Source organism: Rasamsonia byssochlamydoides (genome assembly GCF_041956645.1).
Source record: "Rasamsonia byssochlamydoides strain NRRL 3658 unplaced genomic scaffold VTN77scaffold_87, whole genome shotgun sequence".
NCBI classification, from domain to species: Eukaryota; Fungi; Ascomycota; class Eurotiomycetes; order Eurotiales; family Trichocomaceae; genus Rasamsonia; species Rasamsonia byssochlamydoides.
In genome coordinates this window covers 85787-106535 of record NW_027192470.1, presented here as the reverse complement: position 1 = coordinate 106535, position 20749 = coordinate 85787, and the positions used below count along the sequence as shown (strand labels likewise).

The 20749-nt window shown below is 50.4% G+C and overlaps 7 protein-coding genes across 7 annotated transcripts; 2 read left to right on the top strand and 5 right to left on the bottom strand.

Moving 5' to 3' along the window:
* Positions 1–342: 342 nt before the first annotated feature.
* On the top strand, positions 343–1412 carry VTN77DRAFT_9351 (uncharacterized protein; the record flags this gene model as incomplete). The annotated part of the gene is made up of 4 exons (XM_069425950.1): positions 343–619; positions 674–810; positions 876–1245; positions 1306–1412. 4 exons carry the CDS (start codon positions 343–345, stop codon positions 1410–1412), a joined length of 891 nt encoding a protein of 296 aa, XP_069273952.1.
* A 522-nt stretch (positions 1413–1934) lies between these two features.
* Positions 1935–2876, top strand: VTN77DRAFT_9350 (uncharacterized protein; the record flags this gene model as incomplete). Its single annotated transcript, XM_069425949.1, has 1 exon — positions 1935–2876. One exon carries the CDS (start codon positions 1935–1937, stop codon positions 2874–2876), a length of 942 nt encoding a protein of 313 aa, XP_069273951.1.
* A 769-nt stretch (positions 2877–3645) lies between these two features.
* Positions 3646–6665, bottom strand: VTN77DRAFT_9349 (uncharacterized protein; the record flags this gene model as incomplete). Its single annotated transcript, XM_069425947.1, has 4 exons — positions 3646–3762; positions 3857–5772; positions 5824–6158; positions 6214–6665. The coding sequence occupies 4 exons, from the start codon at positions 6663–6665 to the stop codon at positions 3646–3648; spliced, it is 2820 nt and encodes a 939-aa protein (XP_069273950.1).
* A 2002-nt stretch (positions 6666–8667) lies between these two features.
* Positions 8668–9236, bottom strand: VTN77DRAFT_9348 (uncharacterized protein; the record flags this gene model as incomplete). The annotated part of the gene is made up of 3 exons (XM_069425946.1): positions 8668–8759; positions 8909–9004; positions 9089–9236. 3 exons carry the CDS (start codon positions 9234–9236, stop codon positions 8668–8670), a joined length of 336 nt encoding a protein of 111 aa, XP_069273949.1.
* Positions 9237–10700: 1464 nt separating this feature from the next.
* Positions 10701–12620, bottom strand: VTN77DRAFT_9347 (uncharacterized protein; the record flags this gene model as incomplete). Its single annotated transcript, XM_069425945.1, has 4 exons — positions 10701–11044; positions 11132–11790; positions 11845–11982; positions 12031–12620. 4 exons carry the CDS (start codon positions 12618–12620, stop codon positions 10701–10703), a joined length of 1731 nt encoding a protein of 576 aa, XP_069273948.1.
* Positions 12621–15421: 2801 nt separating this feature from the next.
* VTN77DRAFT_9346 (uncharacterized protein) lies at positions 15422–15916 on the bottom strand (the record flags this gene model as incomplete). Its single annotated transcript, XM_069425944.1, has 1 exon — positions 15422–15916. One exon carries the CDS (start codon positions 15914–15916, stop codon positions 15422–15424), a length of 495 nt encoding a protein of 164 aa, XP_069273947.1.
* A 2336-nt stretch (positions 15917–18252) lies between these two features.
* VTN77DRAFT_9345 (uncharacterized protein) lies at positions 18253–20516 on the bottom strand (the record flags this gene model as incomplete). Its single annotated transcript, XM_069425943.1, has 7 exons — positions 18253–18643; positions 18694–19007; positions 19059–19208; positions 19263–19916; positions 19972–20090; positions 20143–20221; positions 20277–20516. 7 exons carry the CDS (start codon positions 20514–20516, stop codon positions 18253–18255), a joined length of 1947 nt encoding a protein of 648 aa, XP_069273946.1.
* Positions 20517–20749: the final 233 nt, after the last annotated feature.

Genomic DNA, 20749 nt, shown 5'->3' with positions numbered 1-20749 from the left:
CAACAGATTTCCCTGCTTGAAGCAGGACTAGATAGACTATATTTTAGACTGGCTGCCGGTGATATTGTTTGTAATCATGCGGTTCTGCTTGAAACTCGGGGGCTACAAATCGTAAATTCTTCTACAGATTCGTAATAACAGAGAACTACATACCTGGTAGGCAATCTGCCGGTGCATCAACGAAAGACGGCTGGAAATCCTGGACTAGCGGCTGTAGACATTATAAATTGATGCTTCCCACGTCCTTTCCACAGTACCTGTCTTCAACCTCAGAGCCTTTACCACAGATTCTTGTGCTCCTAAATAGGCCTTTTGTGAACGAAATACTTATATAAACCCATCATGCAGCTCGCTTGGAAACGCCTGATCCGCTTCGAGGCCACTGACAGCCGTGTCTTGCGCGGGGAACCCATTATCCCCAGCGACGATCTCGACATCGGCTTCGTCACTGAAGAAACCGCGCTCCAAGCCAGAGTAATAACAGGTGACGATCCATACGACGTGAGCGGCAAGACAAAGGTGACCGATGAGATCGTTACTGTCAAGAGGATTCTCGGGCCCCTTGCCAGAGAAGACGTCCCGATAGTTCGCTGCGTTGGGTTGAATTATGCAAAGTACAGTAAGTCGCTTTCATTCCGGTGAAGAGATTGGTATTATTGACAGGTCTGAATAGTCAGAGAGTCAGGCAGAGCTCCCCCTCCTTTTCCATTCATTTTCTTCAAGCCAAATACGGCAATCCAGGACCACAACGGCCCGGTGGTGATTCCGAAGATCGCGCAAGACAAGCAACCGGACTATGAGGGAGAACTGGTAAGCGTGAGCCTTTGGTTTTATTCCATTCCTCCAGTAGCCGGGTTATTGACGTCCAACTCCAGTGTCTCATAATCGGCAAAGACGCCAAGGACGTACCAATCGAAGACGCCCTCGATTTCGTGGCTGCATACACCGTCGGCAACGACATCTCCACCAGAAAGCTGCAACGAGATCCTGCCCTCGCGGGCAGTGTCCCCCAGTGGGGGTTCTCGAAGGGCTTTGACACTTACGCGCCAATGGGACCTTGTCTGGTGGCGAGCTCGGAGATCCCCAATCCGAAGAAAATGCGTCTGCAGACGACTATCGACGGCGAAGTGAGACAAGATGAAAGCGTTTCCGACTTGCTTTTTGATTGCGCGTATCTCGTTTCGTACTTGTCTCAGGGAACGACACTGCAGAGGGGTAGTGTTATCATGACGGGAACTCCGGGGGGTGAGTACCAGATTGCTGGAGTTGAAGTATTGCATGTTTATCTGACTTGATATTATTTAGGTGTTGGTTCTGCACTAAGGCCTCCCAAATACCTGGTCCCAGGAACACAGATGGAGGTTTCAATCTCTAAGATAGGTACTCTGAGAAACACAGTTGTTTTTGCATGATAGGGTCCGTGATATGCACATGGAGAGACAGGTGTGATGACCCTTGTACATGCATTCAACATGATGTACTTTCAAAATGTTATACGACCTTACTGTACTTGGATCTATCACTGCGGCGTAGCTGGAGAATGGAGTAGACCTTCGTACAGTATTTCACCTACCTTCGGTTATGTCGGTTATATACGGAGTATGGAGTAGTACATACCTGCCTGCCTATCGGAGTCCCCGTCGGAAAATTAATCAGATCGTCTACCTTTGGTAACCTACCAGATCAGATCAAAATTAGCTGCTACCTAACGTTAACTGATCCAGCCGCAATTAATTCATCCATCGTTCTAGGGACTTCTCTTGACTTCATACCTCTACACGAGCTACTACCTACTGTACTTCCGTGCAGAGCGCTCGGCGAATGGACGAACGTAGCTGACTGCACAAAAAAATTCCCTTCTTTCTCTTTCTTTGTCTTATTACTCTTTAATATCCATATACGACTGAAAACGATACTGTGTGGTGATCTTTGCGATGACCTCGACGGAATCATCACTAAATAATAACAACCCCTCCTCCTCCTCCTCCGCCGACCCCGACACAACGAATACGACGACTACCACCACCACCACGACAACCGAAACAATGACCGCATCTCCCACTCGCACCGCCACGCTCCTCTCCAACCTTTCCTCCGTGACATCCCGCATCGCCGCCGCATCCACAAAGTCGCCTGTCAGCCGCGACAACAAACCCGTCCGGCTAGTCGCCGTCTCCAAGCTGAAGCCCGTCTCGGACATCCTCGCGCTGTACACCGCACCCCCGCCAACCGGCCCCCAGCTGCACTTCGGCGAGAACTACCTGCAGGAACTCCTCGAGAAGTCGCGGCTGCTGCCCGCGGGGATCCGATGGCATTTCATCGGCGGGCTGCAGTCGAACAAGTGCGTGACGCTGGCGCGGGATGTGCGCGGCCTGTGGGCCGTCGAGAGCGTCGATACGGAGAAGAAGGCCAGTTTGCTGGATAAGGGGTGGGGAGAGCGCAAACAAAGACAGCAGCAAGACGGCCAAGACGACCAAACGGAGGAAAGACTCCGCGTCTTCGTCCAGGTTAACACCTCCGGTGAGGAGAACAAGGCTGGCATCGAGCCCGCCAATGCCCCCGCGCTGTGCCGCTTCGTGCGCGAGAAATGCCCCCGTCTGCGGCTACAGGGCCTGATGACGATTGGGGCGATAGCGCGGTCCAAAGCTACGACGCCGGAGACGGAGAATGAGGATTTCGTCTGTTTGCGACGGACGCGCGAGGCGGTTATCAACGAGCTGGGCCTGGAAGGGGAGGAGGCGGCATCGTTCGAGCTGAGCATGGGCATGAGCTCCGATTTCGAGGGCGCCATTGTGCAGGGCAGTGATGAAGTGCGTGTGGGAACGGACATCTTTGGCGAACGACCGCCGAAGTCTGAGGCGAAGATTGTGTCATAATCAATTACATTCGACAGGAAGACGTTGTGCCTCTACCACTATTATGCCTATGCCTATAGTATAGTTACACGCCAACCCTCCTCTTCCCTTCTCCTTCCTCTTCCCCTAATCTCCTCCTTACCGTCGACTATCCCTGAACCTTCTCGACATACACCCATCCGGCATTATCAATATCCTAGCGGGGAAAACAGCAGGAGGGAAAAGAAAGAGAAAAAGGTCGCTTTAATTAACATTGACATGCCTTGGATGACAACAGACAAACAGACAGAAAAAAAAGACGAAGAACGAGGAAGATATATGTATGTACATAAATACACTGATTGATATACTGATACACTGACTGCATCAAATGCATGCATGCACCCATTATGAATGGAATGGAATGATGAAATGGAAGTTGCTGTAAACAAAACCCAAAACAAGACGAAAGAAAAAAAAAAAGAAAAGAAAAACACAACCGGTATAATAATCGCTATTCTCCACCAAGGAGAATCAGCAGGAAGAAAAGTAAAGTAAGAACCAGTAACGAAGTTAAAGAAGAGGGTAGGATGCAACCAGTCAAGCCAACTCAATTCAACTCAAGCCAACTCAAAAAAAAAGAGGTCGTGATGGATCAGATCAATGAACCAATCGCCAACGACCAAAATAGCTATGTTTCCAGCTCCTTTTTGTTTCGCCCATATTAAACAGGATTTTTTTTACCCTGGTTGATCCTTCCTATGCATGCAGCGGCCAAACAACTTCCAATACAACACTACAGCAGAGTCACTCATCGATCACTGTGGATCTCGTCCATGGTAGTGCCCTGGGACAGCTTCTGCTCCATCTGGCGGACTAGCGCCTGTGGGACATGCTCCTGCGTCGCGCGGATTGTGATGCGGTACATCTGTGGAAACCCGGTTAGTATCGTGAATCAGGGTTGTTCTGTTGACAACAGATGAAATCGACTGGTAAAGTTGTGTGGACGCTGGCTAACTTACATTCTTCTCATAATTCGGCTCCAGCCGCAGCAAACAACCCGTCTTGCCGCCCTGCGTCTGGTAGACGGCGCAGCCGACGATGTTCTTGGGGTTGGGATCAACCCCCTGGAGGATCTTCCACCGGAAGCCATCCACCATTCGTCGGGTAAACGTCTCGTTGATCGTGCGCCCCTTACCCGTCACGCCAAACGTCTTCTGCGCTTCCAGCGGCGGTCCACCGATCTGGCGCCATCGCTTGAAGAAGTCTTCCACCGACAGCTCTGACGGGTCCATGTACCGGTGCATCAGGATCGGCAGTTGTAGTGTATATGCTTGCAGCGCGCCCGCAAGATACGATATCCGGATGGTCGGCGCATCGGAAAAGGCGCCATGGGCCTCAAAAAACAGCGTCTGTTGCGTCTGCCCCGACGGCACGATCGACGAATCCGGCAGGCTTTTGGTGTCGATCTTCAGGTTCGGATGGGACCGGTTGTCCAGAGTCGTCGTGAACGACCCGATCGAAAATGATTGTTTGTTCGTGAAATACAGCTTGACCACACCCAAATGCGCTCGGTACTCTGAACGCAGGCCTACCTGGATCTGGGCGTCTTCAAACAGCACGCCCTCGTCAGCAAAGTACAGCCGGTTGTATCCAATCTCCCAGTCCGGACTCAAGTGGGCGGCACTGGCAAAGTTGGGGGCTGCAGGTTCGCTCGCGGTCAGATCAAGTCCTGCAAGATCGTTCGCGGCAGAGCTCGAAATAGCGCCATTCGTGCCGTTAGTAGTCCCATTGATGATAGTCGTGAACGTCCGCTTCAGGCCTGTATTCTGCGCCATCAAGACCTCTTTCTGGTCGCTGTTGGCATCCTTGCCTCCCACGACCCACGTCCTCTTGTCACTGGTGCCAGCCGTCTTCTGGTGTAGACGGGACAGCAACGCCGATGCCCTCTCTGAGAACGGAGGCATCTCGTCGCACACCGTCCGAAGAAGATCATCCGTTGGCATCGTCGCTAGCTTGAGGTACTCATACGCTCTTTGCTGCAACTCCGGATCCGGGGAATGACTGTACAGACGGAACATCTGCAGAAGCTGTGGCTTGATCTCGGGGAAGAGGTTCACGAACTTGATAAACGTGGAAAGGATCATGGCTCGCGTATTGTCCGAACAAGAAAACATCTTCGGCTGCAGAGCCATGAATTGCTCAATCGGACTGCAGCCCTTGTTGTCTGCGATCAGATGGCCAAACTCGCCCAACACATAAGTCCCGACCTTGATCAGGCTGTCATGACAGTCGCCCTTGAGATATTGGAGCAGGTGGTCTGCAGCATAAGCCTGGAGTTCTTCGTTGTTGGTGACGATCTGAATCACCCGTTGCCACACCTCGTCGCTGACGTGGTCGCCAGCCAAGGCAATGAGTTTCAGAGATGTATCGATGTACCATCGGGCATCGGTGGCGTATTTCTCCGCCAGGATAGCAACCTTCAAGACCATTTCCTCACGGATGGCGTAGTCTGCTGTCTGTAAATAGGACAGCAGTTCACCCACAATCACCCGGGCATTGCTCGTGTCACACATGCTGTAAAGGAGATCAAGGCCCTTGCGCCGGACACTGATATCGCGATCTCTCAGCGACCCTAGGATGAAGGACTGGTGTTTCTTGATGGGATCCAGGGTTTCCGCCCTGGCGGCGAAATGGGTCATAGCTTCGAGGCCGAGGTATCGGACGTTGGTCTCGCGTGACTGAATAAATTTCCCGAGCTTTGAAGAGATCTGCATCATGAGGGCATGTTCCGTGTCGAGGTGAATCAACAGGTTGATAGCTTCAAAAAGAACGGCGTTTTGGGCGTTGTTCTGTTGGACATTCTTGGGCGTGTCCATAGCAGTATGCATGATCTGCTGGAGCGATTCCCGGATGAGCTCTCGCACATGTGTATCCTCTTCAACCTTGTTAGCTCGTACTCAGATTTGGAAGTATGTGTCTTGCGTACCAGACGGCGGGTAATACTGCAGCAGCCGAAGCAGCTTCACTTGAAGCCATGGGCACGGAACTCGGTAGTAATAATAGTCTTGAGGCACATCACCGTCCACCACGATCCTTTTCAGCCGCTGGGCGGCTTTGACATAACTGCCCTTGTATTGCTCCGGGTTCGCCTGGACCAATGCCATGACAAGAGAGGTGACGGATAGCGTCACTCCAAAGTCAGGATCGTCCATGAGGGAGATAATTCGCTCTGCCCATTCCTGCTGGACGATGCTCGGGTGTTTGCGGTAGAGACGGAGAAGAGTTAAAGCGGCCTTTTTCTTGACAAATGATTTGGAAGTCCTAGAAGAGATGATGTTAGGGCAGTTGTCAAAGTAGTTGTCAGCAACGGACTTACGGAGAGATCAAAAGCCGATGGACGTCCGCACTTAGGGCCTCGCCCATCTCTCGGCCTCCGACATTGGCCACAGCATGCAGTGCCAGGCAGTTATTCAGCTCATTCATATCAAGCAGATCCTTTCGGATGCTGTTGACGACCAGGTGGAGGAGCTCATGCTGCTCGTGGAGGAACAGCGTGACAGCCAAATATCCAATCTGCTTTTCGGAATAGTTCTTGGCCGAGATCAGGTTGACGGCCTCGAGGTGGCCGAAATCGACGTCGTAGCCCTGGATGTAGACGTATAGCAACTTGCAGACGTATTTCTTCTTCTGGTAGCCGTTCAGACCTCCGTCTTTGAACTTTTGCCGGATATTGGCGAGCTCCTTATTGATTCTTTTCTCCTCGAGTTCCCTCGCTCGTGCATTGCGCAGGTCCGCGATGAACTGGACCAAGCCTCGCATTGACGACATCTTGTGGACTCCCGAGAAAAAACAACAATCGCCTCGACTTCGACGTAGTGTTTAGGTGGTGGCCGGGAAACAACCGCTCTTCTAGCAGAGCATCAAACAACCATAGCTCTCATCCAGAGTACCCGTATCGTGACCCCAGCATCGCGTGGGTGTGTCGGAACAAGGGAAAATTTCGTCGTGCTGCACCGGAAGAAACGTGACGTTAAAGGGGGTTGGTTATACGGAGTACTATTCGGGACGGTCGATCAGGCCGGGTGACAGGGCAATTCCATTGGAGATTCCAATCGGGAAGCGGAGGGATTGATGGGCAGGAGTCTTCCGAGCAATGACAATCTCACAGCAAACAGGAGACGATGGTGAGGCACACGGCCAACTCGAGATGATCCTGAGCAGGACTGTGCTCCGCCAGCAGTAGACCTCGCCGCGGTGCTCCCAGCTCGTTGACCGGCGTCTTGCGTTACGGAGATCGGCTTAGCTTAGTTCGATCCACGGAGTTAACGGCCGGGAAGAACTTTGATGCGGACGGCTGCACGGACCAGCAGAGCAACGAATCCACGTGAGAGGAAATAAATATGCGTCTGACAGCATGGATATATATTGAGCTTATTTCATCTTAACCACTCCCCTTGTCCTATACTTACCTGGTATGCATTTTTTTTGGTCCATGTATTGTACAGAAGGCTTCCCTGCCCGGTTCAATTGATGCATTTGATGCAGACAGAGATCATTAATTTTGACTTGGTTCGTGGACTATCTACCTTAGTCTTTTATTAAATCATTTAATTTATTATTTATCAATGGCACCCTTGAAGATATATGAGCGAAAATTACCATTGCTCAGTAGAGGAAGCTAATGTTTATACTGTACATCATCACCATATCAAAACCTCAACTTCCATTTTGCACACTATCACATGGCTGTAAAAAGCAACATTACTCATATATAAGCATACCGCACTAATTCATAAAATCTACCTGCCCAGCCCCTATTAGCAAGAGATATATCTAGATTAGGATATGTAACAGTGATAGAGACAAATATTACTAAGGGACNNNNGGGCCAAAGCCTTGCTGTCTAGAAACTAGGAGCTCATAAAAAGGATTCGCTGGGGAAGGAAGAAAGGAAGGAAGAGAAAGGCACGCGAGTTATATCAACAGGAGTCATGTGATGAACAACAAATGGACCAATCAGAAAACGAGAGCGAAGCTGAGTCAGCAATATGGGCTTAGCCCGCAACAGACATAGCAAGAACAACACTACTATAGCAAGGAATATTATCTAGATGTGGAGCGCCCCTGAGAAGTAGATAAGAAAGACTTCCTGATCAATAAAAGGAATATAATGAAGAGAAAATCGTTCAGAATATGAGTAGGGAGCCCACCTAGAAAGTAGATAATAAATAATAAAGACTACCTAATCAATCCCAATATCTATAGTGAAGTGAATATCATAAGTAGAGAGCCCGCCTAGAAAGTAGATAACTTATAAAATTATACCTACTAATACTACAGGTATATACATTCCGGGTGACAAGAGTCCCTGGCATAGACTAAGAATTATTTTCTCAGTTGAGCAAAGCAAGACCTAATAAGGCTTGTCCTTGGTATACATATTCGTTTAGTCCCATAGAAGGCTTTTGCTACCGGGTCTAATTGATATATTCTGTGAGATCGTCTTGAACAGACTGTCTGCCCTGGTCCTTGTCGAACCATTCAATTCATTATTCATTGTCGATACCACACTGAAGACGTGTGATGGAAAAATGTTATTTCTCAGAGGAAGTTAACGGTATATACTGTACATCATACACGATAAAACACAGGTAATGCAAGCAAACCAGCCAATCGAATGCTCCCACATCCGAAAACTCCCAAATCCCAACCCGTTTGATAAACATATATACCATTTCAATCAATCAGTGACAATGGAATGATAAAAAAAAACTCCCCTCACGAGATGAATGAAGAAAAGCAGTTTTGTCTATTTGATAGATTTCCCAGCTCACGTCCTGTTGGTGAAATCTGTCTCGAGGGCATCGTGGACGGCACTAGCGACCGAGTCCACGGCATCAGCTCTTTCGCATGTGCAGGATTCTGTAGATAATAGACGTTAGCATTGTAGTCACAACTGGTGAGTTGGCTGCCGCGTCATGATAGTGGGATGATATCGTCACATGAAGGAAAGCCTCTCTGCAAGACAGCCAAAAATCGAGGGATTGAAAGGGGGGAAAAAAAAAACTCACCAGCAGGTCTCACTCCACACGGACAAGTAGCGCCAGTCACAGGCCTGTTTTCAGTCACCGCGCGCTCACAAGTGCATTGTCCGGCAGGCCGCATTCCTGGACGGAAAGATCATCGAATTAGCCATGACGTTCGAGAAGTCCAAATAATCGAGAACAAGAACGAGATGGAGAAGAACTTACGGCACGAGCACTTCGGTCCCGTAGTAACCTTCTCGCACGTGCAGTCGGCGGCCGCTTTCTTGCCGCATGCGCACTTGGCCTGCGCGGCGCAGACGCAGCCGCCATCCTTGAGTTTGGAAACGTTGCAGCAGGTCGAGGGACGGGCCATTGTGGGAGTGTGTATCAATTGGAGAGAGTCTTCAAAGGAGGTGATATATGCTTGGAAGCAGATGAAAGCTCAATGATTTGTATGATTGTACGTAGAGTACAGTACTTAGACTGCCAATTGAAGAGTAGATTGACAAACGGAGGAAGTTTTTTGAAGCGCTGACTTTTCTAGCAAACTCGAAAACGTACAAAAGACGATGATGAAGAAGAAACAAAATCCAAGACACTCCTCAAGGACATGAACACCTTTATATACCTCTATACGACCAGAGGTACTTACCCAAGTCGGCATATAGTTCACAGGACAGGCTGCATCCGTCATCGACCTATTAACAACACCTGCGTTGTGATTGGTTGCGCGGGCCGCTACCCACCCAAGGTCGCTGACAGAGCGTCTGATTGGCGGGAGCCGTTTAACGGTAAACATCCGCCCAGCAATCATCAACCTCTGGATTGGATATAGAAACGCTGTGAGTGGCCAGGGAGACAGATAGGTGATACTTCCGGTCCCATCGCTTTCGATTCGATGGACCTGGATCAGATCCTCTGACTGACGGCATCTATGCTGTCATTGTTGTGCTCTCCGGTTGTGAAAGACCCCGGAATTAAGGTTCAGTGCAGCAGTGTGGTTTCAAACTAACTGTACGACAATACAGTCCACTATGTAGCTGCGCTGCCGGTCAAGATGAACAGGAAATTCCATTTGAAATGAAATCTTTCTTTGCGCGCGACATCGACAATGTTGTGTATGGATATCAAGTCGAAGAAAAGAAAAGAGCAGAGTAAGATTTAGAATCTTCAAACAACATCTGGGGTATGGTATTTGCCTGAAACAGGAAGTGGGCGCGTGATATCTAAGATCGCGACACCAAGAAAGGAAAGAGATCCGCTCTCGACGCGTCCCGGGAAAAAGAAAAAAGACGACACCACAAAGCGATTCGAAATACATTGCTGCCAGCCAGCAATAGCTGATGGAAGCAAGCACTGATTTGTGATTATCTTTGTTTCATAACTCATAAATAAAAAAAGAAATAGGCGGTTCTCCTCATGGAACACAGTTAACTATTGGTGAGATTGGTTAATGTCACATATAATTGTCAGGAGCGCAACACACCTGGTTTAACTTCACTATATAATTACACTAGGAGAAGTAAACTCCTTGAATAAAACAAGATGATATGACGGAAACAGAAGACCCAAGGAATTCAAAAAGAAAAAGAAAAAAAAAGGCCGAAAGAGAATCAGACAGGATGAGAAAGGGTGTCAGATCTCCAGCTGGATGCTTCAAGGCAGGCTTGAGAAGGATGAGAAGAAGTATCACATGAAGACAATGATTAAATGATAAGGTGCAACCGGATTGAAGCCCTTAAATTCAGAGCACAGCACAGCATCCACCATAGCATCCAGGATCCGTGCTCGCCGTCCTAAACAACGCTTAATCCAGATGGAGCTAGCCAGCCGTTTACTACCTCGTCACCGGCGGATGCGCAACTGACGATTTCTCCAATTCATTCTCGGCCGGATAATGGAAAGTACTCGGTGAATCGTGCTCGGTCTCCGAGCGCAAGTATGACACTGGCAGACTCATGGACGACGAATTATCCTGTGCGTATGGATAGAATGAATCGAGGTTAAATGGCGGCGTATATGGAGAAAATTGGTAGTCCTGGGAAAGGGGCAGTTGCGCGGTTTGCAGAGTGGTAGGGATCTGCCTGTAACTCGGTCCGAGGGGAAAGCCTGCGCGCGAGTCATCCGATAGTTGCTGGATGCGTGGAAACGGCAGGGCCTGGCTGGCCGGTAACTGCTCATCTACGTTATTCATCAGTATAACAGGAATCACCTGAGAGGAATCATCTGATAATTAGGAGAGTCCGGGGAAGGAAAATCAAGCCCTACTCGGATAGATCATGCCAGACTGTATAGATGTCGTATCAGACCCGGCGCGTGAGACAGGGCTCTGAAGAGGCTGAGCTATTCCCGGTACTGGACTGCCCACATTTTCATGTAAGGTTCCTCCGGTGTATGGAAGGCGGGGTCGAAGCGGAGAGCTCAGTGACTCTGCTCTTGATCGCGAATCCGACGTCGGTAAATGCAATCTTTGCAAGGGATGCCAACCATGAGAATAGGCAGCGGAGAAACTGTGAGATCGAGGCAACGTGCTGGGGGTCCGATGATTTGCCACAGGGAGGCTAGCGCTTGGCGCGGAGATAGGAGTTCTGTTACTTGTCGGAGACGTCGGGGAGAGATTATCGGATGGTGCACCTGAAGTCAGTGAAGTGACATAGTTCCCGTACGCAGATGTCGTGCTTGATGGTGAGATAGGGTAGTCATCGCCACTCGGTCTCTTGACGGTATTAACAACCAAAGGCTTCGAATCGCCGTTGCTTGCGAATGACGATCGATCCGTGCGTGGCGAGGGAAGGGGAGTGCCAGATGTTGTCCGGCCACCGTAAGGTTGATGCAGCACCTGGGCCATGTCGAAGTTATCGGGCAGCGCCCTTGACTTTAGCATCCTCTCTCGGTCTTGACTCGTAAGACGCTTTAACTTTGCTCGCCTAAGATTGTCCTGTTAGGTTCTGCTTTTACGAATGGAAGATTCACCTCGTCACCTGTTTTGAAACCACACCTGGACTTGTCGAGGGGTCAAGCCAGGTATTTCCTTCGACAGTCTCTCCCGATGCGCAGCGTCTGGATGTGCTTGCCGGGTGAACTCGCTCATCAAGAAGCGAGTTTGATTGTGAGTGAGACTGTGTCTGTCAGTTTTGTTCCACAGTTATCGGCAGTAGAACGCCTACCGAAACCGCTTCGCTTTCTTCTTCTCTGAGCCCTGTTCAGAAGTGGACTTCGTCTGTCCATTCTGTCCATTCTCTGGAAAGGCATCTGCTTCATCCACCGGGCTGATGACCTCAGCACCTTCTTCGTAGTTCTCTTCTCCCAAAGCATCCAGCTCATTTTCTCCATTTGAATGGGATGTTTTCTGTAGCCCCGGACTCGGTGAGTCCGACTTGGAAGTGATAGCAATGTTGGGATCGCTACGATTCCATGCCCGGAGTCTCTTTTTATTGCAGGTTTCACCCGTCGTGTGCCGTTTGATCTGCTTCTCCTCTGGGACGGATTTCAGCGACTGGAGATATTCCTGATGGCCTAGATTAGATGAAAAGGGAATGTTCTCTTGGGACTTGAAAGCTGACAAGTCTGTCTCGGGTTGAGTCGCTTCGCCATGAGTCTCCGGATCCACTGTTGAGAAGGGCGGAGCGCTAGACAAGAAAGTCATATTATCTTCTCTGCTTCGCCAAAAGGTGATGGATGTGTAGTTCGATGTTGAAGTCGTGCGGGGCGAGACTGGGGGCGACGGGTCCGAAATCAAACGGCAGATATCGACCATCGATCTTTCAAGAAGCTGCCGTCCACTGACTGGACATTTCGGATGGAGAAAGGACTTTCCTGAGATCCCGGCAACGGCTGAGATGAGACGAAGATTTTAATAGACGAGAAAGAAAAGTCTGAGGCGAAGTATCGACGTATCTCTCACAGCCGGAGAAGCTGTTTCCCAAAAACACGACTGCGATTGCGATCAAGTAGCCACTGATAGGTGGAGGATGGCGTTGGTGCAAGTCGAACAGGCCACAAACTGGCAGAAGGATCGACTTGCAGGGTGGAATGCCTTCTTGGTTACCTTAACCCTCCAACCAGGGTCAGTACGGAGATGCTGCAGTGAAATGCTACCCCGAACAACACTCAGGGCACAAATTCTTGGGAGAAGAAAGGACTGATCTCATTGGAAAAAATGGGCTGTCCGTCAGCATAAACGGACCAGATCCTTGAGGGAACAGCATCGGATGGGCAAGAAAGGGAAGAGGGGCCGCCGCCATACACCGTCATCGGTGATTGGGAGGAGGTCTGACGAATGAGTATGACGAAATCAGGATAGGTTCTGATTAGGCTGGAGAGAAAGGGACGTGGGGGATATGATGATCAACCAGACATAGCCTTTCATATATGATTTTCGATAGCTGCCTACCTTATTTTCGCAAGACTTGTCTTCACGTAGCTGGAAGAATGCCGACACGCTGGATCAGTTGAGCTGACATAAGGCTCCAGTGGAGTGATATTGATTGAAACTCTGCTACGGCGAGTTACCACGAGTGCAATCTTAATGTAGATAAGCTGACAACGATACTAGAAGGCGACAGCCTCAGTTGTTGTTTCTCGACTTATGGATGACAGAAGATATCACTAGTTGAGGGGTCCGCCGTAGTTAGATGTATCATTGGCATTTACCAGCCTTAGGCAAGGAAAAATGCACTTGCAATCGAAGAAAAGAAAAGGACCGGCCAACTTTGAAAAAGAAAAAGTGTGTGTGAGAGAAAGAAGATACCGAAGATACCACTGACTACTTCCCAGGCGAGCAAGTGAAAAGATGCACGTGGTTGGAGGATATAAGGAATCCTGTTCTCTTGTCAATCATGTTGACAGATATCTAATGTACTGTACCACAAGCGACCTCAATATTGAGGACGATTCAGGAGTATTGCATCGCACAAAACCCCCCAATCACGGTGGAGTGGAACGTCCTAGAAGCTGGCTGGCTGGCTAGCTACTTGGGTCCTCTGTTCGATTGCCACAGATGGAATGGATGTCTCGCCCCCAGCGCGTCGCCTTCATGCTTATTTTAGCCCACCCGCCGGATCCTATGAAGGGCTCTGGGAGCTCCATACCGTGTACTACGGTGCGGAGCAACCACTAGCAGTAGATAGTCCACGATGGAGACCATGCATGGATAGGACAAGAGACATGAACTATGCATTGAAGGTAACCCTAGGCAGCCTCTGACAAGGGCTCGGCGCCAACCACCCTTCAATGGGAAATCCTTGGTCAAGACACAGATGCTCCACTATGCGATATCTGACTAGCCTGTCAACCCTTGTCACGAGCACGGACGATACAAGAGGCTCGGAGCTGGAGAAGGACACCATGTGGTCGAAGCACCCGCATGGTCAGTAGTGCGCTGGCTCCATAAGCCTTGAAACGTCTGGGCCGTCGATCAACTTTAGAGACGGGCACGACCATTCACGGTCTTGCCCACCCTTCCGATGGCCCCAAAGCATGGACATGATGGCGGGTGGACGACCATTCGGAAAAGGCCGATCTCGAGGCGAAGGACAGACGGGAGAGCGCTGACCACTGTCAACGGCGGCAGATCGCAAACCCCCATGGTCAACCAGGGTTCAGCTACACGCCAACATCTGGATGCTCCTGTCATTCATCGATCCGATCCGGTATCTCCAATTCGGAATCACCAGCCGCAGGAATCCCCGGAGAGAAGATCATTCGTGACATGACGCGGACACATGATAACTGGGGACCAACACAGGCAGGCATGCTCATTTGCAGTGGGGCACACAGGAAGAGACCCCAAGCATCGCTGATAACCGACTGCTATGCCGAAGCTGGAAGCTAGAGAACACGGGAAGAGAAGAGAAAAAGGGAAATTTAGTGGGGTAGAACAGGAGCATGGACTGTCTGCATCACGTTGTTTTGGAACCTAAATGCCGGGCGAGTAGCAATGCAATTGCAGAACAGAAGAAAAGAGACAGGCCACACAGTGGCGCTCGCGCATACACACACATCCAACAGCTACCACCCCTCCGCCCCCGGCAAGTCTTGTCAGGTGGGCCTTGAGAAAGTCCTGAAGGGAGCTCGCTAGCTGTCACCCGCACACAAGAGCAGACAGGCACATGCAATGGTATACAAGAGAATCCCGGAAATGTGATATGAGGCATGCTACCTGTGAGCTAGCTGTACGGAGCAGAGATGCCATCAACGAATACGGAGTAGTCGAGACTCAGGACACTCGGGACTCCCGCTTAAGCACACGGGATAACCTTCCAGGCTCCAGCGGCGGCACCGTCCAAAGTAAAGGCGGCCCATACGCTGAGTCGACTCGGGCAGTGGCAAGGAGCGGTGGGTACCTGTCACTAGATCGATTGTCTCGTGCTGGAATTGGAAATTGTCAGGATGCGGATCTGATAACTGGAATCACAGGCTGTTGACTAGGTCTGGTGGCATAAGAAATCATTGCGCGGCAGCAGATGACGAGGGGAATGCTGCACAGTTATTGGTGAGAACGCAATTGTTCAGCTTCTTCTGTTGGCAACATCATCGTAGGAAGCAAGAATTGCAACCTTAGTGACGGCGTGTTGGTACGTTCCCTGTACTCCATACGTCTGCAAGCCTCCTAGCAAGGGGCAGATCTTCTTTGCAAGCCGGTTCCGATCCCGCTGCAGGGGTCACCCGTCGCGCGAGTCGTGAAGCTGCGATGGCATTTAGGACGGGGACGCCGGGAGATAGGCTGCAGATTAGGTGTCTAGTGCTCTGTAGTCTCTCTATCAAGGATGATCTACCGTGTCGACGACTCGACGGCTGCTTGACTGCTGAGTTCAGAGAGTTCCGACAGTCGCGACCCACGTCCCTGCGTGGCACTGGAACGCCCTTGCGGAGAGCCCGTCTCAGCCCCGGTTCTCTGGCAAATCGTGCCGAGTTTTTGAGGAAGCAGGGTCGAGTGCTCGAACATAACAGGCTGGATGCATGGCGCGTTACCGGGGTCGGCGGGGAATATCGGGAATCCTCACCCGGTACGGAGTCGCGTCGAGGCTGTAGATCCAACTCCATGGACAGCATGTGAGAAACCGCGACGCCATTGTTGACAAGAACCTGTGCTGTCGAGTGGCGAGAATGTGCGAGGATTGATTGGTGTTGCGCTGATTGACTGCCAGAGCTCGGCCCCGACGGACAGACCAGCTGCTGCTCCGTCCTTCACAGCCGCCACGCCGTGTCCCTTCATTATACTGTTGTGATCTAACCTCTGCCCCTCCACGTGTGATTTGTGGAGGGTTGCCGCCGCCCACAAAGTCTGATTACTTGGGCGGACGCCCTCGTCGAACGTTCGATCGCTCTAACTCGCGCCGTGGTGGCCCACCGCGCCGTTCGAAGTCTTGGATGACGCCTCGCCAAGCACCTAGAGGCGACGGTTGTTGCCGGCATCAACGCTACGACTCCCGCTGAAATTGCTCCGATCGGATATGTTGATTCAATTTGATTGCAATGGAGAGTTTGGACTATCGAGTTTTGACTCTTGAGCCTTCATAGAGAACAGGGTTGAGATCATTTTAGCCCGCAATCGGCACCAATAACGTCAACGGGATCAATGCTGGCGTCGCAGATGAAACAGGTCCTGGCGGCAAGATATCATAACAGTTCTTTATCCCTGTTCCATACTCGTCTGGGTCGTTGCTTTCTCTTTTCCAGGCTTACAGTACAGCCCCCTTGACGAATGAAACTGCCGCCTGTCTACACTTGAAAAGTTTGGGATAGGGACTGTACTGTCCCTGGTATGGAGGTGCTCACCATGGTTCCAGTCTGGACTGTGGGAGACATGATCCTGACGAAATACTGTACACCCATTCGCTGTGTCGTCTAGTCATTCAAGAAACTGTCCCTGATGGCCATTGTTCTCTCTCCTATCTCCGTCGTCGTCGACTTTAGACTCTCGCATTATTCATCGTACTATTGAAAGTATATACCGGCTGCTACAGTAGACTTCTGGATGGATCTTGCGAAAAGTTCTTGATCTGCCAAGGTTTTTCGGCTATTAATACAGTACCTCAGGGTGGATCACAACGACAAGGGTTTTGATTCAAAGTACGGAGTATTCCATACCGTTCTGGCCGATATTCTGATACGTAGATTTAACCCAACAACGATCCATACTGCATAGGTAGAGAGAGAGATTCAAGGACGCAGTCGACAATGGAATGAATGAAACTGTTCGAACGAACGGAGCGGAGGTTGAAGCTTCCGATGTTGCCGTAACTGTCAGAGTAGACAGGTGTGCATGACTGGAGAGTACATGCAAAATGACCTTGGGAACTGGACTAATTTCGGCGCTGCGTCCGCTGGCCACTAGGCTAGGTACAGGACCTACCTAGATCGAACCTCCATACAGAGCCCTGCTCCAGCCTACGTGTGCCCCTCCAGCTCTGTGACTTCTGTCCGATAATTACTATAGGTACGGAGAATTCTTCCCAGACCCGCCGACAGGCCACTACAGGGCCGCCCCCAACACGGAGTCTTTCCAAGACAACCTTGCCAAATGACAATAGCTCTGCGCTCAGAGAATAATGAATGAGTACGTCGATTCCAGCAAGATGGGGTTGATTGTTGATGGAAGCTCAGGAATGAAGTCAAGACCGGCTCTACAGTAATTACTCTGTACAGAGTACTATGAAGTCAACTTATGCAAGCTTGCAGTCTGTTGCAGACCCTTGAAACAAACAAGCTTCCAATCAGTATTAATTTAGCACACTGGAGACGCACGTCCCCTGCAATTTCCGGGCTTAAAGTTACAGACTTTAGGTACCTACTGTACTGTACAGATGTCCACTGGCCTGACTCATACGGGTTAGCGCGTGGCCTGTAACGACTGCAGGATTGTGCTGAGTCTTGGCTTCCATTATTTGGTCCGCCTCCACATTGTGCCTTCATATGATTACACTACTGTACAGGACTGCGTAAACAATCAAGATAGCTTCGTCAGCGAGTTGATATCCAGCTCAGTATGAACACATAGAACTGCCGCGAGAGCATTCTTCGATCCTGCCCATTTTCTCATCTCTACTCCACCGACCAGTGGACCTCGTGTTGGTCCTGAGAGAAATTCACCGGAGATCGGATGTGATTAACTGACTCCGGCATCGGCGCTTGTATCTTGTCTTGCCATGTCTTCAGTGGTGATGGTGGTTCCAAGGACTCCTCGCTCCGAAAAAGCGCCAATATGTTACCCGCGATAACAGGCGTGTACGCTTCCGACATGCTCTTCTGTTGGAATCATAGTGCAGGTTTCCATGCGCCTCCCCAGTAGGGTCGGTGTGATCCGTTCGCAGCTGCACCAGGCAGCGCTGAACCCAAATCTTCGACTAATAGACGGTTTCTGGTTTCTGCGAGACAATGGGATGCCACTATGATGCAGTGGTTTCGGTGGGCGGCTGTTCTGCCTGCTGTTCTGCCTCCTGCGAAGTTGATTCACGGACCTCTTCCTGAGACTCCGCCGGACGCTCTTTCTCATCTTGGCTTTCCGTATTCTGGGGAGTTTTGTCCACCTCGGTTGATGCTTTCTTTGCCTCTTCGGGCGGCTGGGGGCTCTCAAACAGCACCTTGATATTATTGCCATCCTCAATCTTGTCGAACAGAGCAAGCTTGCTTCTAGCCGTAAGGCGCAACGTCCGCCACACCTTGCTAGCCTTCGCCCTCATCGCATCGTCCTTTTCCTCCTTCGTCTTGGCCATGTCGATATCGAAATCATCATCGACAATACCCATCATATATGAGTCGGGAGCAGGTGTGCTAAATCTGGTCGACGATCAGTCAACGTTCCTCATGGGGAATATCTGTATCCTTACCGATCCGGTTCCTTCAAGCGCTCGAGGCTGGCAATATTCTCCCCGTCGGAGAGGAACTTCAGATCGAGAGAGCCCATTGGGGATGGTCGTAGACGTTTGCTGGAGAAGACTTTGAGGGCGTTTTCACGTGCATCGAGATAGTCTTCAACCGACACCGCTGGCCGTTCGATGGGTGGACAATTTTCGACCTTCCAGCGGACCCAGTTTTTGTCCCTTGAGAGAACGGTATCAACCATGCGGTAGTAAAACTTCCCTTCGAGACCTTGTTGGAGGTACTCTGCTATTGCCTCTCGGGTTTCTGTTGCCCACTTGGCCTACACAGCATGAGAAACCACCCAATCAAAATTCGGGGAGAGAATACTTACATCCTCTTCGCTCACAACGTAGTTGTAAACTACTGCTCTGTTTATTGACTTTGGTAGCCTTGATCTGGCCTTGGGTGTAAGAGAGAGGATAAAGTCCAAGAGTATCAACGCCTGTACTAGAACATGTCGTCTGAAAGCGATATCGTTGACCTGCATCGTGTTGGATCAGAATAGTTCTAAAGAATTGTTGCAAGTGAGCATTACCTCTAGATCAAACAACTCCCGACTAGTCAAGTACTTCGGGTTGAAGGTATCGACACCATCGCCAGTTCGCTTGCGTTTGACGCCTCTGCGAACCTCGTCGGGAGTCTTCGCAGCACTTCGAGTGTCAAGATCGGTATTGATGAGCTTAAAGGTCGACAGGGTTGCTTCGAGACCGCTCCTGAATGAAGCAAAATGCTGAGGGTCAAAGAGTTTCGTTGGAGACGAGAAATACGCCTGCAAGCCCCAGAATATCGGATACAAAGCGTCCAAATCAACACGTTTCTCTTTCTCTGCATCCTTCTTGTCAGATACGACGACTTCCGGAGGCTTTGGCAGCTCCTCCTTTGGCTGGGAATCACTATCAGGTTTTTGGCTGTCGGCAGGTTGCTGGTCCGCAGGTGCTTCCGTTGCGCCAGGAGTATCAGTTTCCATTTCTTCATCTTTTGGTTTCTTCGGGATTTCGTCAAAGGTAGTGACGTTCTCCGTGTGAAATTCTCCTCTGAGGTTGACGGAGCTCTTGTCGCCAAGTGGGAAGCTCTGGAACATGTAAATGAAGACTCTTCCACAGAAAACAGTGTCCTCAGCCCGCGAAAGTCGTCGAAGCAGTTCATTGCAGGAACGGAGAATGATCAAGCTCTTCTGCTTGAAGTGTTTCTACAGTGCTGTCAGTCCACCCGTCGACGGACGAAAGCGCATACTGTAGACGTACTGCAGTATTTATTTCCCTTCGCGACTCAAGGTAGTCAAACACCTTTCGGCACCCATCGATGGTTTGACTGTCGAGAAGCTCCTCAATAAGCCAGAAAATAAGGCCAGGTTCGCATTGTTCTACGCCAGTCGACGTCAGATCCTGCACGTAAACACATGCGGAGACACCAACCATTATCAGAGAAGATCGAAACGATATCCAACAGATTCCATATGTTCGTAAAGGCAGGGTCGTCGATCGAGGTTGTGGCCTTTAATTATCAGCAACAAGCATGAGGGTGATGAACACGCGAAGCAGGAACTCACCAGCAACTCATAAAATTTCTCCCTGAACGCAGTTTCAACGGCGGCAAAGTTTGCCTGCTGCTTCTGCTCCGTCTCTGTATCTCCCTCCGGTCGCGGTATGCGCCATATCGACCCACCGAGATCTGCCTCTGTCAAAGGCGGCTCGATTTGATTTTCCGGCTTCACCTCAGCAGCTTTCGCCAGGAGATCGTTGACTAGCCTCCTGTAGGCTTTCACCGACTCGACGTCTGCGTCCGACATTTTTGCGACCCCAGTCGTTGCGACAGTTAGGATGACATGGTGCGGTGCAGGGAGAAGGACGAAGAAAGTAGAGCGGCAAGCTGGTCAATAATGAAGGCAATAATGCATGCTGCGGGCAGTATTCACCAATCGGCGCCAATGCGGCTCTGCGGGACCTAAGCGCTGGCCATAGTTGGGCTCCAACGCTAAGCGCGTCGGGACGTTTTCGCGATCTGCTCGCTCGGACGTTGATC